The sequence below is a fragment of the Maniola hyperantus genome, chromosome 7, assembly GCF_902806685.2.
Source record: "Maniola hyperantus chromosome 7, iAphHyp1.2, whole genome shotgun sequence".
In the NCBI taxonomy this organism is placed as follows: Eukaryota; Metazoa; Arthropoda; class Insecta; order Lepidoptera; family Nymphalidae; genus Maniola; species Maniola hyperantus.
In genome coordinates, this window is record NC_048542.1 from 14,131,347 (window position 1) to 14,149,382 (window position 18,036).

Sequence of the window (18,036 nt, forward strand, 5' to 3'; positions counted from 1 at the left end):
GCACTTGGCCGGTTTTTAGTAGAAAAAGTTACTTAAACCATGTTTTATTACATTGCAGGGTTCACCAGGAACAACGGGCAGAGAATGCAACAAAACTGCAGCCGGCATAGACGGGTGTGCGCTCATGTGTTGCGGACGTGGATACAACACCAAGAAGATTGTTGTGAAGGAAAGATGCGAGTGCAAGTTCCACTGGTGCTGTCGTGTGGACTGCAACACTTGTGTTAAGACTATGGAAGTGTATACTTGTAAATAGTGACTTAATATAAAGCTTAATTTACGCAAGAGCAAAATAGTGCGACATTGCGGCAGGCCACAGGATCGCATGGTATACTTACTTGAATTATATATTTAAAAAACCGGCCAAGTGCGAATCAGACTCGCGCACTGAGGGTTCCGTACTACAATCGTATTTTGTCATAATTTTGCACGATAAATCAAAAACTATTATGTCTAAAAATAAATAAAAATCTGTTTTTACAAGAATGATACCCCACTTGGTATAGTACTCATACCTAATCCTACTTTGAAAGTTGAAAATAGCAATATTTGTTCGTGAACACATTTTAATTTTTTTCTTGTGATATAACCACAAATTCACGGTTTTTAGATTTTACCCCTTATGTCTGCTATAAGACCTACCTTCCTGTCAAATTTCATGATTCTAGGTCAACGCGAAGTACCCTATAGGTTTCTTGACAGACAGACAGACAGACAACAAAGTGATGCTATAAGGGTTCCGTTTTTCCTTTTGAGGTACGGAACCCTAAAAACGTAGCAAGAGTCGTTGGCATACTCTTGTACCATTATAATAGTTAGGTTTTCGCAGTATAAAATAGACTGCCACATGCTGTTAAATTTATGTTTCCATTTGTAGCATGCCATATTGTAGCATGTCATTGCTTTTGCGTAAAACAGCCTTTATAGTTTAGGAACTAAGTATTTATTAAACTTTATTCGTAGGAAAGCTTTGTATCTAATAGGCAACTTTTTAAAATCCTCGTACTTAATGAATGTTGATGAGTTTTGCATATTTTTAAGATAGATTTAATATGACTCTTGTAAAAAAATAAAACTTATTTAAAACTTCTACAAATAGAGGGTAGACCAACAAAGTCTGTTGAAAAGAGATCCGTAACTAAGGATACCCTATTCGATTAGGTACGCCACGTGTTGGCATAAATCATCCCTAAATCAGTCATACGAGCACCGTTGACGAACTTTTCTAATAGTATTTATGTGATTATGATTATTATTAAATACATACCAAATATTGCGGAACCGACCGGCAGGATTCGAACCTACGTCTCCTGGGATCGCGCCTGTGGTTTTGACCGTCAAAAGAGCTGCATTTTAATATTATGGGCTTTAAAAGTACCTAGTTTCGATAAATGCAAAGTGTCGCTGCTAGCAGCTAGATGGCATTCTTCAGTACTGAGTGAACATACATATTATCACAAATTTCGTCACTAGCAGCACCGTGGCTTAGTGGTCAGAGTATCGGGCGCGATCCCAGGAGACGCAGGTTCGAATCCTACCAGTTTCGCATTTTTGATATGTATTTAAAATAACTCGTATTTAGAAATTTCCTTGAAGTGTAGGTACGTGATAACAGTTAACACTATCATAAAAAAAAATATAAATATGACTATTATTGTATATTTTATGGTTTTATTAACGTTTTCGGTTCAAAATATTTTGGAATGCCCATTATAACACAAAATATTTTAAGTAAACTATATTTAAAACTGCAATCTGACTATTTTAAATACTTAATTGCTCCTAGTAAGATAATTTACATACCAATATTAGCAGATGAATTACATAAGTACAAGATCTATGTAGTTTCGTAGAATTTTAAGATTTCCATTAGATTCCTCATCTTGACAATATATTTTCTTCAGGATTGCTTAATGATAAGATAAGATGAAAGTGATTTATTACTAGCAATAGATACTTTACACTACTACTAGATAAGTGCAATGTATCTAGTATAACATTTGTGTAGAATAAATAATTCAAAATTATGACCATCTTGTCTACTTATCTCCCTAATCATCATTATCATCATCAAGATTCAAGACATCACCGGTCCACTAGGTACTGAACATGGTTCTAAACTCTCCTTTCAAAATGAGAAGGGTTCACCACGCTGGTCAAGTGTGGATTGGCAGAGTTGGCACGCACGCATCATGAATGGAAATTCATATCCATACTAATATTACAAATTCAAAAGTGTGTCTGTCTGTCTGCTAGTCTTTCACAGCCCATCCGTTCAACTGATTTTGACGAAATTTGGTACAGAGATAGCTTGCATGGAAACCGGAAGGACATAGCTTACTTTTTATCCCGGATATTCAAAGAGTTTTCACGGGATTTTTAAAAACCTATATCCACGCGGACGCAGTCTAGATTAGAATTAACTACCTATCGAATTAACTATCTGGTGAAAAAATAATTGAATTAATGCAGATTTAATCGCGATGTTTTCCCTTCTCTGCTTAAAAGTTTAGAAAAGCGTGCCTGGGATTGAACGCCGGACGAAATCTTCTTAAGCGCTAAACTATCAACGCTTTATCTTTCTAATAAGTACCTTAGTAGGTACCTACTTATTATTATTACGACTATGTAGTTAGACAGTTACTTACCTAGGTACCTATTTCTTAAAAAAACCGAAAAATACACACCACGCCGTGCGCGTTGCAGCTTGAAGCCTGTGCGTTTAATTATTCGTTTCCAAACTTTTTTTCGCTAAATATTATAATGTGTTCTTAGCTTTATAAACCATTTGGCGGCTGTTTATAATCTGTAGATAAATTGTCTTGTCTATGGAATTTTTGTTTGCTGTCAATGTTGTCACTTGTCAAGTTGTCATGTGTCTGTCACAAAAAACAAAAATGCAAAAATCAAAATATAGGTAGCTGAGAAATATAGTAAGACGCTGGACGCCATCTTTTCTTTTTTATGTCGTTTTGTGAGTGAAATAATATTGTTTATTGATCAAAATTGTACGAAAAATTCCTAATAAAGTGTTTTACAGAATTTATAATATTTTCATAACTTGATGGTAAAAAAATGGGGAAAAAATCAAAAAATAGAAATCGATCTGTAAGTTTTATAACAGCCTACTGTTCCAAAGGAATGTTTTGATTATTTTGTTTATTTATAGTAATTTCGCGCTAGTTCCGCGACGATTGAATTTTAATTATGTAATTTCGTAAATTTTTTGTCGGTACGTAACAGCCAACAGGAAAGATGGACTATTGCTTAGTTATAAATTGTTTAATATAAAAAAAGTCTTAAGACTAACCTAAGCAATAGTGCTTGCATCATCGTAATTTCCCAGTTACCCTCCTGTAACCTAAAAGTTTTTCTTATGTTTTACTTTATCTTGTACTGCAAATACTGTACACTTGTATTCTTTAAAGACGCCACTTGCATAAATTCCGTGTATAAAAAACAGCCATAAAAAGCAATGTCTTGAAAAAACAAAAATGGGAACAAGAAGATTTTATGAAAAATTTGTAGAGCAGCCTTTTCTAATTTTTATAAAATTAGGACTTAAGGGCTTAAAAGTTATTTTCCTTTTTTCAAAAGTAAAAAGCTAGATTTTCTCTGTAAGTACCTAACTTGTCTTTAATAACTGCATCAAAGTCTAATGCTGGCTAGTGGCTATGATATTATATTTGTAAAAAAAGGTAGATAAGTTACATATATGTATCTAAAGTGAAGACTTAAAACTATTGACACTTTGGTTACATTTGTAGAGCATATCTTCTACTCTCGTGCGTTTTGTAACTTCTATCTCACTCATCATGGAGCATGAATGTTATATACCACTAGCGACCCACCCCGGCTTCGCATGGGTGCAGTGTAGATACTTATGTGGTGTCAGTGAGATTTCAATTTTCCTAGGGATTTCTAATTTTTTGAGACTTAAACTATACCTATAAACCTTCCTCTTGAATCACTATCTATTGGTGAAAACCCCATTAAAATCCGTTGCGTAGTTTAAAAGATCTACGCGTTCATACATACTTATACAGACAGCGGGAAGCGACTTTATTTTATACTATGTAAAGATGTAATAATAAGGCTCAGCCTCAATAGCTCAACCGGTAAAGGGGTGGACTGAAACGAGAGGTCGACGGTTCAAACCCCGCCCGTTGCACTATTGTCGTACCTACGCCTAGCACAAGCCTGACGCTTAGTTGGAGAGGAAAGGGGAATATTAGTCATTTAACATGGCTAATATTCTTTAAAAAAAATTCTAACATGACCTATTATGATGGAAGTCTTTAGAGAGTGTGACTTTATTAATGCTATTTGACTAACTTTCCAGAAAAATGCACACTCTACGAAGATACAGAAGAATAGTAAGATTCTAAAGAAAAATAACAGTAAAACCAACAAGAATATAAAAGTATTGTTTGATCGCCTTCGCAATGGGAGTGAATCTTCTTCTTCAAGCTGCTCCAACAATACTGTCATAGAACTTGACTGTTCAGAGATCAAGCACGACAAACAGAATGTAACCAGTAGTTTTTTCATTGGGGATGGTGAATATGCTGATCAAACCATTAATAATGCTCCATGCCCTGTGCAATGCTCAACACCTTTATCTAGCAAACATAGATTAAAAACAAAATCACCTCTCCCGACAAACAATAATTCAAACTCCATACAGAATTTCGAACAAGAAGTCGAAGATTTAACTAAAGAAATTAATAAAGATTCTTATTTAACAATAGATTTAACGAATGATACTACTCTTAATACTACTAATCAGCAAACTACAGTCATTGATTTAGTTACTACCGCAGACAATCACACATTGTCGAGTGCGAATTTGTCTATGAGCGGAGATTCTGATGTTACTGTAGTTAATATTGGGAGACGTAAAGACAGAGTGAATAGTACACAAATGAAAAATTTTTTGAATGCGATAACAAAGATGGATTCCTCACAAAAAGGAACTTTGTTAGATCTTATGGCACAAAGGATTTTTAATGGGTGCAATGGACCTAGCACTAAAAATAGTTTGCATAGCCTTAAGGTGAGTCACAAGGTTTTATTATGTTTTACTTCTCTGAATATTTGTCTGGTGGGAGGCTTTGGCCATGGCTAGTTACCACCCTACCGGTAAAGCTGTGCCGCCAAGTGACTTAGCGTTCCGGTATGATGCTGTGTAGAAACCAAAGGGGTATGGGTTCAATCAACAAACTACCATATACCCCTTCCAGGTTAGCTCGCTTCCATCTTAGACAGCATCATCACTTACCACCAGGTGATATTGCAGACAGACAGACAGACACACTTTCACACTTATAATATTAGTATGAAAGATGGCTTAGCTTGGTGTTGCCATAGAAACAAAAATTTAAATAAAAAGATTTCTTCCACACTAAAATCTATGACTAAAATCATAAAGCAAATTTAAAAAAAAAGAAAGTTTTTGCTCTAAACTTCATCTATCTTAAGATAATAGAACCCCCATTCGTTTTTATTGTAATTGTAAACAATTCTTCATTGTTTAACGACTACGAGTGTTGACCACATGTCGAAGTAGGGCTGGCTAGCAAGTAGCATCTGCTCATTGCAGGTAGAAGCCCAATGAATACGAAAGTGTTATGTACTCTTTGCCTGCCTCTGACGCATCAGTATGTGTATTCACTTTATCTCCGAGTGCTCTTAACCGATTTTTGTACTGAGATACTTGCATCTCAGAGATGGGCATGGACTATATACTTTTTAACCCGGAAAATAAAAGAGTTCCAACACGATTTTTAAAAACCTAAATCCACGCAGACGAAGTTGCGGGTATTATCGCGGGTATATTATAAAATTCAAAGTCATGACATGACTAGAGCCATGATATTTGGAGGGTGTGTTTTTTTTAAAGAGTAGGTTTAATTAACTCTAGGTAGGTAGGTATATTCCGCGATAGATTGAGGCGGGGGACGCCCGCACACCCACACGTCATCCAAGTTAGCTTGGGGGCTGTACGGATGTGAGGGGTGTTCCCTATAGGTAGGTAGGACTAAGAAATAATTTTTCGAAATTCCACCCCTAAGACCGGCCATACACGGACTGCTCGAGCGGTTAGCCAGTGATCAACATACACGGACCACTCTTGCAGTCAGAGTCAACAGCTTGTAGCTGCCATCGAGCAACCGCCCGAAGCAGTTGCAACTGCTTGAGCGGTTCGTGTATGTACGTACGTAGAAATCTGTAGTTCAATGTGCAGTCCATCCTGACTGCTTCAAGCTGTCCGTGTATGGCCGGTCTAAGTGGGTTAAATGGGAGTTTGAAATTTATGTGTAGTGTAGTCCACGTGGACGCATTCACGAGCAGTTGGTTAGTTATATTCATCATCATCATGATCAACCCATCGCCGGCTCACTGCAGAGCACGGGTCTCCTCTCAGAGTGAGAAGGGTTTGGCCATAGTCTACCACGCTGGCCATGTGCGGATTGGTAGACTTCACACACCTTTGAGAACATTATGGATTATATTATTAGTTATATTAGTTGTGTATTATTATTATAGATTGGCGCCACCCGCGCCCCCGAGTCAGTGGAGGACACTTACATAAAGCAGGTGATCCTGGGCAGGCAGGCCTCCCGCAACAGCATCGGCAGCAACATCTACAACCCCGAGCGGGACATCCGCAACAAGACCGGCCTGAGGATGGTCGTCATAGACGGCAGCAATGTTGCTATGCAGTACGTATTGTATTATGCTAAAGTCATCTGTCTTATCTGGCCAAAATCCATACTAATATCTCTATATATATATAAAAGGAAAAGGTGACTGACTGACTGACTGACTGACTGACTGACTGACTGACTGATCTATCAACGCACAGCTCAAACTACTGGACGGATCGGGCTGAAATTTGGCATGCAGATAGCTATTATGACGTAGGCATCCGCTAAGAAAGGATTTTTGAAAATTCAACTCCTAAGGGGGTGAAATAGGGGTTTGAAATTTTGTAGTCCACGCGGACGAAGTCGCGAGCATAAGCTAGTTAATATTATAAATGCGAAAGTGTGTCTGTCTGTCTGCTAGCTTTTCACCGCCCAACCGTTCAATCGATTTTGATGAAATTTGGTACAGAGTCAGCTTATATCCCGGGTAAGGACATAGGAAAGTTGAAGAGTTCCCACGGGATTTCAAAATACCTAAATCCACGCGGACGAAGCCGCGGGCGTCATCTAGTTACTTATAACTGCAAAAACAGTCAATAATACAATACAAATATTTTGTACTAACCACCCAAATTATTTAAGAGAATTTTTTAACTTTCTAGGCACAGCAGGGGCAGAGTGTTTTCAGTAAAGGGGTTAAAAATTTGCATTGACTATTTTGTGCAGCGCGGACACGTCGTCAGGGCCTTTGTGCCTCAATTCAGGTGAATTATAGTAATTATACAGGGTGTAACCAGAACGCTAGCAAAAACGAAAACAGGTGATAGTACTGATGATTACTGGTATGATACTACAAAAAAAAAACGTGAAAAAAACCTATATTTTGTAAAAGTTTACGATATAGATATTGCAAATTATAAAACATCTGATTGACGCTTGCGGTCAACGCACGTTACGTAAGTAGGTCACTCGAAGTCAATGCCGCGTCGTAGGTGGGGCATTGACCCGAATTTTGCACGCTATACTGCGGGTTAGAAGAATACTAAATCACTAAAACTACAAAATGGCTAAAACGTAAAGGGTAATTGGTATTGGATTGTGTTTAGGTAGTATAACAATTTTAATTAAGTATTAATAATTATTATTATTAAGAGCGCCGACTCGCCAACAAACTGACCCACCAGTTTGGCGAGATAGAAATGTAAGAAACCTGTACAATTAATAAGAATAAATTAATAAAAAAAAAAACGCTAAGTGTTTGCTAGCGTTTTGGTTACACTCGGTATATATGTAAGTTTGCATTGAGTTTAATTTCTCCACTTGTTCACTTAATCCACGATTCTTAGGTATAAGTACGATTATAAATTTAGGTTAATATAATATTACTTATTATATAGTTAAAGACCTGGAGAGTAATATAGGCTATTTATCCCGGAAATTCAATGAGTTCGAAGGATTTTAGAATAAACGGGGATTAAGTCGCGAGCTTTACGTTTAATGTGTATGTTTGCAGGTGTAAAGCAGGCAAGAGCACAGACGGCAAACTGCTCAGCCAATTGGAGAGACAAGGGCTCGTCGTGTTTACGCCTTCACGGGAGATACAGGGCAGGTTGATCAATTCCTATGACGACAGGTCAGTTACAACGTTTGTAAAGTGTGCTAATAAAAGGACTCGTGTGTTCATGCCCTCACGCGAGATACAGGGCAGGTTGATCAATTCCTATGACGACAGGTCAGTTACAACGTTTATACTATACAGTGTGTTAAGAGACAGGACTCGTGTGTTCACACCCTCTCGTGAGACACGGGAGGTTGATCACTTCCTACGACGACAGGTCAGTTACAACGTTTGTAAAGTGTGCTAATAAAAGGACGCGTGTGTTCACGCCCTTACGCGAGATACAGGGCAGGTTGATCACTTCCTATGACGACAGGTCAGTTACAACGTTTATACTATACAGTATGATAAGAGACAGGAATCGTGTGTTCACACCCTCTCGTGAGACACAGGGGAAGTTGATCACTTCCTACGACGACAGGTCAGTTACAACGTTTATAAGGTGTGCTAATAAAAGGACTCGTGTGTTCACGCCCTTACGCGAGATACAGGGCAGGTTGATCACTTCCTAGGACGACAGGTCATTTACAACGTTTATACTACACAGTGTTAAGAGACAGGACTCGTGTGTTCATGCCCTCGCGCGACATACAGCGCAAGATGATCAATTCCTATGACAACAGGTCAGTTACAACATTCATAATATACAATGTGTTAAGAAAATGCCTCGTGTGTTCACGCCCTTACGCGAGATACAGGGCAGGTTGATCAATTGATATGACAACAGGTCATTTACAACGTACGTACAAAGGTATGGAACCCTAAAAAGTGGAACTATGATACGGACATGTGTATGTCCACTATCTCTTATCGATCTCTATTTCTTTATTATTAGTACTATTCATCGATGGAATAGGGTAACACTCAGTTCTATTTTAATTTCTCCAGATACATAGTGCAATGTGCAGCGGAGTTCGACTCAGTCATAGTGTCCGGAGACAATTATAGAGACCTGCTGCTCGAAAATCCAAGATGGCGGCATGTCATAGAGAATAGACTTCTGCAGTTCACGTGGGTTGGGGATATGATCATGTTCCCCCGGGACCCTCTGGGGCGAAGTGGACCTACACTGGAACAATTTCTAAGACACCCCCCAACTGTGTAGTGTAGTGGCATAGAAAATTTAAAAAGACTATATCAGAGACAATATATTCTATTTTTCTAAATGTGATATCATTGTTTGTGTAGAAATCTTGGTATTATGCGTACAAAATGACTTCTCACGCGCCATTTTAACTTTATGTGTCAATTGTCATGTCAAAAGTACGATTTTAGTCCTTATTTTAAAGGTGAATCGTACTATTGACATGACAGTTGACCCATATAGTCAAAATAGCGCGTGAGAAGTCATTTTGTACGGACTATACATATGTGAGCGTAATAGAAAAGTTTAATTTTTTTTACATTGAAATTTTTAGTTACTTTTCTGCAATTTTTTTTTAAAGTTTAAACTGTTCTACTAGATTGTATTAATTAAAAGAGGTTAGAAAAATATTAAGAAAAATATAACATTTTGCTCGATATTTTGATTAAAAAAACCTCTTTTAACTGAGAATATAAGTACTGGAGCAGTTTTACATTTACTAGAGATTGTTTTTTTTTTAATTTTAAGATCTTTCAACATAACTACCTTTTTTCTATAAAACTGTACTTAATGTTATTTTTAAAATTGCAATATAAAATATATAAATTTAAAAAAAATAAAAAAAATGGAAACAGATATTTTAGACATATAACAAGAACTTTTGGTTAAGAAGATATTTTTGGTACTAAATTGACAACTGAAAAATACACAGAAATACATTCCTACATCATAGTCATTAGTTAATAGTAAAAGGAATCTCAAAAAACAAAAAAATTGGCATAGTTTTGAAGCATAATCTATTAAAATTATTTTGACTTCAATCAAATTTTATGAAATGCATTTTACTGGTTACATTTTTGGATTACAATATTGGCTTCATCGAAACCCAACAAATGGGTACCTTCAAAAACACTAAGGCTGCCTGTCCACTGGTGCGGATTTTAACTTTGTGTCAACTGTCTGGTCAATTTGTATCCTTATTTTAAAGGTGAACCGTACTTTTGACATGACAGTTGACTGATAAAGTTAAAATGGCGCGTAAGAACTCATTTTGTACGGACTATACCAATAATCAACACATTTTTTTTTCATAGCATGTTATAGCGGCAATAGAAATACAGATTCTGTGTAGATCTCAACTCTTCCTATTACGGTTCACGAAATACAGCCCTCTGACAGACAGACAGACAGCGAGGGTTTAGTAATAGGATTCCCCTGGATTGGCACCTTTCGGGTACGGAAGCCTGAAAACACGAGCGCTAGGAGCTATAGAGCGTACCTTGACTTTGCTCAGATTTAATTAAAATGACACTCCTTTTAATAGTGTCTTAAGTCTGAGCAAAGTTAAAGTTCGCTCTATAGCATGAGCATTTATATTATATATAATACTAGCTGCCCTGGCGAACTTCGTGCCGCCTAACAGTCGATTAAAATTTTTTAAATTTTTCTCCGTAAGAACCATCTTCGTACTTCAAGGAATATTATAAAAAAAGAATTAGCGAAATCGGTTCAGCTGTTCTCGAGATTTGCGATGAGCAACACATTTAGTGATTAATTTTTATATCCCGACTAATATTATGAAGGCGATAGTTTGTATGTGTGTGTGTGTTTGTTACTTCTTCACGCAAAAACTACTGGACGGATTTGGCTGAAATTTGGAATGAAGATAGATTATACCCTGGATTAACACATAGGCTACTTTTTATCCCGGAAAATCAAAGGTCCAAGCTTTTATATTTTTAACTGTGAACTATTTGATCCTACGGAAAATATTTTAGCTGCACCGACTTCTAATTCGTTTTAGATATTATTGTAAAATTGCCAGATTTTTTATCTTTATTTGTCATAATATTACCAAAAAATTACCAAGATTACTGAATAAAAGATGATTTTATATTATGCTTGTTTAATTTTTTACCCCACAATAGTAAATCAAAATACTTATTCTACCTACGTTCAGCATCTAGTTTTGCTAGTTTAGCGAACAGTGTACAGTACGCGCCAGAAAGTAATGTACATCGGCCTTTAGAATGAATGACATTTCAGCTTTGTAGAGCGTTGTCGCCGTCACTCATACCTATGACGTTTTGTCGGTCTCAACAATAGAGACAATGCTCTACAAATCTACTATCTCCTAAAGGTCGATGTAATTTTTTTTCTGCCGCGTACTGTACCTACATGTTCGTATTGTTGGGCCATAAACACAACGAATAGTCATTCGTTGGCGTTTCCGCATCTTTCATCAGAGTTGAACCTTAGTTTCTTTTTTTTCATGCGAACTCTTAAAAAGTATTTTTGAGATTAAATGAAACAATAAATAGCTCAATAACAATATTTAATTGAAATAGGAAAAAAAAACAATGTCTTTATAACAGTATCATGCTTAAATTCTTACAACTGTAATGGACTACTTAGATACAATTATTATTTATTCATCATTTTTTACAAAGCTTATGTGCGAAATGGACAAATTTGGCGTTATATTATGTAGCCTGGCGAAGTTCGCAAGGAGGGCAAAATTGATGACTTTGCGATCGATTGTGTGCATCATCAGCATGGCGGGTGTATGTGTACAAATGGCCATGTTTTGTACATGAGAGCAAGGGGCGGAATTTGCTACCGATTACGATGAATAGGTTTTTCTTACACAATCGGAGGGCAGCTCTGTGCATAATCGACATTATCCAGGCAATTGGCCCCGATTCTCTAGTCTCTCTCTAAACTAAATTTAGAGTATCTGCATCCTTTTCTTTTTACGAATGCTAAAAAAGGAACGGAACATGACTTTCACATTTAAAGACTCTAAATTTTAGTCCACAATTGAAATTTAAACAGTAGGTTCGCGACTGCGCGCTATAACAACGGGTTTTACCATCTAAAAATTTAATTTAGAACTGTCAAACTGTGTCTGTCCTTTTCATATTACATTAGTAAGAAGAGCATGCGAATACTCTAAAATTAGGTTGTGCTCAGAATTAGTGCCGTCTATTTTGTCCACCTTACGAAATTTTCCCGTAACAAATATAATAAAAAGCGTGTAAAAATATAATTGGCTACATTAACACATATAATAATATGTACGAGTTGCAATAATTATAACACCTATCTTTAATATCACTTTCCATTTTACATATTACAAGCTCTTTTGGACTTAGCCTACTCGACAGTCTTTCGAATACTTACAAAATATAATACCAATTTGTATACAAAACTAAAATTTAACTTAAAAGGGACGAAAATACTGATTAAGGATTAAGGTAAGCGCGTTCTGACTTTGCTTAGACTTAAGACAGAGTTAAAACGAGACAGATGTATATCTCTCACATAAATCTGTCTCGTTTTAATCTTAAGTCAAAGTGCGCTCTATAAATCTCAGCCTAAGAGTTTTCAAGTTCACTACTTTAGGCGCGTTGGGTAATTTTGGGATGAGTAATAACTTCAAGGTCGCGTCACCGACATGCTAATGTTATTAATGCTCGGAGTGCTGAAAATTAAATTAAATTAATGTTACTTACTGGTTTTAATTCAAAAATTAATTTTTTTTAAACTTGATAAGTAGGTGCTTACTACAATTAATTTGAAGAAAAAAAAACCACAGTTGTTTCATAGTAGGTACCTAATTTTTTAGGTTTGTATACAATTGGTATTTTGTAACAAAAATGCAACTTATAAAATATAATCCTGGCGCATGTATTCTTACATCACTAAAATTATTATTTTACGATAAAATACAGTTTGCATACTGAATACAATGAACAAGACACTTAAGTTATTATCAGACTGAAAGAGTATAGATATGAGAAAATAAATGATTAATTTGAGACCAAACCGTAGATGCACAGAAACGTTTACAGTAAGCGGCAGAAAGTAATGTACATCGGTCTTTAGAATTTCATTTCGGCTTTTTAGAGCGTTGTCTCTGTCACTCACACCTATATGACTTTTTGTCGGTCTCAACGACAGGGACAACACAACTCTGCTATAGCTCCTATCTAAATGTCGCTGTACATTACGACTATTTAGCTCAGCAAAAAAATTATAAATAGTACATTAATATGACAAATAGTGTTACAAAACAACTACAATTTAAAAAAAAGAAATCTAGAAAAAGAAGAGAAATATAGTTATTTAGAATAAAATTTCTAGTAGATTGAGAAATTGATAGAAAAACCGAAATAAAGTTTAGTGAAATGAATATGCTTAAAAAAGTTTAAGGAAGAAATAGTAGTTTTGGCACTACACTATTATGAAAGAATTTTATTTGGCTTTTCCTTTTAAGGTCCTATTTTCTGACGGGAATCAATATTTTCATTTCAAATTTTGTACACCGTAAAATTTTAAACTTCCTCAATAGATAAATATGTACTTAACTATTACTTTAAAAAATAACATTAGAAATCACAATATTCATTACAAAATAATAATTTGAATTATAAAACATTATTTATATTATGTAAAGACAAGAAAGGGATGATCAAAATACCTTTTTCTTTTACAAAAATGGTTTGTATCACCTACCTTGTAAGACAAAAATATTATAAAATGTAAAAAAAACGGAAATATTTTATTAGATGAAATTAAAAACCTTAACGGCACAGGTTTAAAATTATTGAAAAATTCACATACATTCAAATTACTAAGAAATTAAAATTATATTACATAATTTACAATAATTATTTTATACATGCCCGAATATTACAATTTACAATATTGCAACTTTTGGACAGTTAGGCTTTTTATTGAAATTGACAAAAAAATTACTTATATAATAGTAAAGCACTAATATTGTTACTATCATCATATTTATTAATTTGACGAGATTTTACACTTATATATATATAAAATAAGGCAACAATAATTACTATACATTTTTATATAATAACATACCTACATGCAGTAAAAAACAAAAAATTACGGCACCATACTTATTTTTCTACATAGCTATTTTTCCAATAAAACTTCTTCAGGCGCGATTTGAAAATAGCTCAAGATTTTTTTTTCGTGTTTAAAATCACCATATTAATATATCGAGGTAATTTAGTTAGCGCAGACCTTATTACCGATTTTAAAATGGCCGCCAAAGAGAACAGCTGTTTTGAGACTACGAGGTAAATAATTATCTATTTATTTATTATTATTTAATCGTGATACATTATACCACGACGTCAAAGTTATTTCAACCGCGAGTGAAATTTACTTGCATTAATGTTTTTTTAATTTATAATGGAAATTAAAGACAATCTATATGATAATAATGTTTCGAATATGAATAGAACTAGGTCTTTCGTCTATAATCAAATTTCTTCACTTTAGTCTGAGTAGGTACAAATTAAACTTAACATTTTTAATTATGGTTTTTATCCAACATTTTGTCCAATTTTAACTGTTCCAACTGCAACTGCCGTCGGATGGACCCCAACTGTGTTAGAATACTCACATTTTTACCCTTCTCGTTGGGCAGAGACTTCAAAATGTTCTTCTGAACAACTGGCACCTTCCATTTGTCTTCAACTATCTGCATTTTCTCACTCAACTCAGACGATTTCTCCCCATAATTGACTTTCTGTTTCGGAGAATGCCTCAAAACCGGTATAGGCAATGTATCGAAAACTTTCTCTTCCCTTCTATTTCTTTCCATTTTTTCGAACAATTTGTTCGAATCTATGAAATTTTCGTGCAACTTTTCGACGTTTTCCGAATATTTTCTGGTATCTATTGACTTATTTTCTGAAAACTTTCTTCCATTCCTGGACTGCCCGTATAAGTTATCCAGTTTTCCACGAATATTTCCTTTAGGACCTTTTTCCATATTTTCGGGAAAATCTCTAGTATCTTTCTCCGTATTTCCAGAAAAATTTCTCGTCTCTTTTTCGTGAAAACTTTCTTTATTTTCGTTTAAATTTCTTAATTCTTTTGGCATTTCGTGAACAAGGGCTTTTTCTATGACGACATTTTTGTTATCAATTTTATTCGAATAAAGACTTTCTTTGGATGGATTAAGGTTTCTTCTTAAATAGCTTTCGACGTCGTAGTTTTGCGAGAAAATGGAATTATCTGGAATGTTGGTAGAGAATGTTGGTTTGCTGTCGTATTTGTAGAAAAATGGTAGTTTAGAATGTTTTGTGTGCACGGGAGAGTCGCTTTTGGACGTGTTTGCGTGTCTCTTGGGATGTATGGCCGCTTTCAACAGCGCCTGATGCTCTAAGTCGATCTCTTTTTGAAGAGTTGTTCTTTTTCTCTCGTACTCGGTTGCGTTGTCGTTCATCTGTAATATTAAATGATACTAACTTAGCACAAAATAAATCAAATCAAATTATTTATTGCTTATTTGGGTTTACAATGGTTCTTAGTCATATATTGTGGTACAGCCAAATGCCTTATATACTAAGGCATGCAATATTATATTGGAATTATTTTATGTAATTTTTAATTATTATTTTAAATTTGCTTATTTTACAAAAAAATATATATATAAAACCTTGTCACAATAATAAATTAAATAATACATAAATCAATCAGAACACTTAAAACCTCCTCAGAACAATGTCAATATGGGCTAGCTACCAAATAATTAATTATATTGTCAAGCATATACATATTATGTCAGAATTATACTTTTAATTTTTTTATTTATTTAGGTATTCAGCTACACTGTAGAAACAATTAAATAATAGCCACTCAATATTTAATAGTACCTTTCACATACCGACGGAACACTCCTCAAAAAAGTTTAAATAAATAGCGATAACAACCACAAAAGTAACAAATGTTTGTACAATACGCGGCAGAAATTAATGTAGGCTTTAGATAGCGGATTCGTAGTGTATTGTGCCAGTCGTTGAGACCGACAAAACGTCATATAGGTACAGGTAGGTAGGTAGTGACAGAGACAACGCTCTACAAAGCCAAAATGTCATTCTAAAGGCCGATGTACATTATTTTCTATCGCGTACTGTAAGTTGGAGATTGACTTGTACCGTTTTTTTTATAATTTTTTATAGTGTTTTTACCTACACTTGAAGGAAATTTCTAAATAATTTTAACCGTTTTTCCTTGTACCGTTGTTTGTAATGTACCATTCGAGGCGATCTTGTTACAATACAGGCGACACACAGACTGGCTTGTACCATTTGTTTGTAATGTCTCATTGAGTTCTGGGGCGTCTCGGAATAGTAAAATGAGTAGTAATATTTTTAAAAAAAATCCGCTCCATCGTTCGCTATTACATATATTGAGGAGGTTTCCAGACAACGTTCGAGAAAATTTTCATAGATGGCGCTGAAAATTTCCACCACTAAAGATGAAAAATAATACCTACTATATATATATATCATCCTTCTCAATTCTAATGAAGAATTAGTTAATGTTAATACAAAAAACACTAATATTGCTTAGTTACCGCCGTGCCGATGTCGTGTTGTCGGTGCGTCTCCCTCTCCTGCGCCATTTTCAGAGAACGCAACTGTTCCTCCAAGCGACGCATTTCAGCCGCTTCCAGCATTCTGAATAAATAAAAATACTAAGCAAAAAGAGACTATTTGAACTTATAATAAACCTTAACTTTTTAAACGGTTTCAATAAAATAACTGAACACAAAACTTACTTTTCTCTATTCTTCCTCTCTTCTTTGATCTTCTGTTGCTCGAGTATTTGATTCTTTAACTCTTGCTGGTACGAGTGGCGTCTTTCAGCGGCTTCCTTAAATATAAATTTATCATACAAGTTAGCTAAGTTGTTGATTACACTTGAGGTGGAAATAAACCAAAGCCGAAAGCGAGGTTTTATAATATAACTAGACCGCCTCGACTCTCACTCTCTGTATTGATTGAAGTTTTTAAAAATTCCGTGGGAATTTCCTAGGATAAGAGTAGCCTTTCTCTGTCTCCGGAATGCAAGCTTTTGCTGTACCAAATTTTGTTCAAATCCGTTAAGCTGTTTCAGTTACAGCAGCTTTGTGCAGCACTGCTTTTTAGGTCTCTTTGGCGAATCTAAAGTGACGTAAAAGGGATAATCCCTTTTACGTCATCGTGGAGTAATATATGATGATTGATTGATTTGCTCAAGTTATTGGCCGGTAACTATAATAATAAGTTTTTTTTTTTTTTTTATTTAGATACAAGTTAGCCCTTGACTACAATCTCACCTGGTGGTAAGTGATGATGCAGTCTAAGATGATAGCGGGCTAACCTGGAAGGGGTATGGCAGTTTTTATTAAACCCATACCCCTTTAGTTTCTACACGGCATCGTACCGGAACGCTAAATCGCTTGGCGGCACGGCTTTGCCGGTAGGGTGGTAACTAGCCACGGTCGAAGCCTCGCACCAGACCAGACCAGAAATTTAGAAATTATAAAATTCCAAACCCCTGCCAGGAATCGAACCCGGGACCTCCCACTATTTAGACCACAGCGCTCACCACTGCGCTAGGGAGGTCGTCACTGTCACTGAAGTGGCAGTGGGCAGGCCACGTCTGCCGCAGAACCGATGGCCAATGGGGCAGACGTGTTCTGGAGTGGAGACCGCGTATCAGCAAGCGCAGTGTGGGACGACCTTCAACCCGCTGGACTGACGTCCTTAAGAACATAGCGGGAAGTGGGTGGATGTGCAAGGCGGAGGATCGTGTGTGGTGGCGTGCTCTTAGGAAGGCCTATGTCCAGCAGTGGACGCAAATAGGCTGATTGATAG

At 35.7% G+C, this 18,036-nt stretch overlaps 3 protein-coding genes across 5 annotated transcripts in view; 2 read left to right on the forward strand and 1 right to left on the reverse strand.

Moving 5' to 3' along the window:
* The window catches only part of LOC117983874 (protein Wnt-5b-like), a 48,357-nt gene extending 48,032 nt beyond the window's left edge, over nucleotides 1–325 (forward strand). For both annotated transcript variants that reach the window (XM_069500002.1, XM_034970504.2), the window contains one exon: nucleotides 59–325. In XM_069500002.1, the coding sequence (XP_069356103.1) occupies nucleotides 59–256 (198 nt within the window). In that variant the 3' untranslated portion in view covers nucleotides 257–325. The remainder of the gene's footprint in view (nucleotides 1–58) is intronic.
* Nucleotides 326–2,959: 2,634 nt separating this feature from the next.
* Nucleotides 2,960–11,249, forward strand: LOC117983875 (endoribonuclease rege-1-like). Its single transcript, XM_069499987.1, has 6 exons — nucleotides 2,960–3,108; nucleotides 4,343–5,056; nucleotides 6,550–6,725; nucleotides 7,313–7,414; nucleotides 8,164–8,283; nucleotides 9,157–11,249. Exons 1-6 carry the CDS (start codon nucleotides 3,076–3,078, stop codon nucleotides 9,371–9,373), a joined length of 1,362 nt encoding a protein of 453 aa, XP_069356088.1. The 5' UTR covers nucleotides 2,960–3,075; the 3' UTR covers nucleotides 9,374–11,249.
* A 421-nt stretch (nucleotides 11,250–11,670) lies between these two features.
* LOC117983871 (calponin homology domain-containing protein DDB_G0272472-like) overlaps nucleotides 11,671–18,036 on the reverse strand; it is a 30,915-nt gene continuing 24,549 nt past the window's right edge. For both annotated transcript variants that reach the window (XM_034970501.2, XM_069499969.1), the window contains exons 8-10: nucleotides 16,956–17,050; nucleotides 16,752–16,854; nucleotides 11,671–15,617 (exon numbers count right to left, since the gene is read on the reverse strand). In XM_034970501.2, the coding sequence (XP_034826392.1) occupies nucleotides 14,697–15,617; nucleotides 16,752–16,854; nucleotides 16,956–17,050 (1,119 nt within the window). In that variant the 3' untranslated portion in view covers nucleotides 11,671–14,696. The remainder of the gene's footprint in view (nucleotides 15,618–16,751; nucleotides 16,855–16,955; nucleotides 17,051–18,036) is intronic.

What these genes read in the sequence shown, in the direction of transcription:
- LOC117983875 (XM_069499987.1), top strand. Translation starts at nt 3,076, where the DNA reads ATGGGGAAAAAATCAAAAAATAGAAATCGATCT. An exon ending in ATAGTTTGCATAGCCTTAAG is followed by an intron (nt 5,057 to 6,549) that starts GTGAGTCACAAG and finishes TTATTATTATAG; the next exon opens with ATTGGCGCCACCCGCGCCCC. An exon ending in ATCAATTCCTATGACGACAG is followed by an intron (nt 8,284 to 9,156) that starts GTCAGTTACAAC and finishes TAATTTCTCCAG; the next exon opens with ATACATAGTGCAATGTGCAG.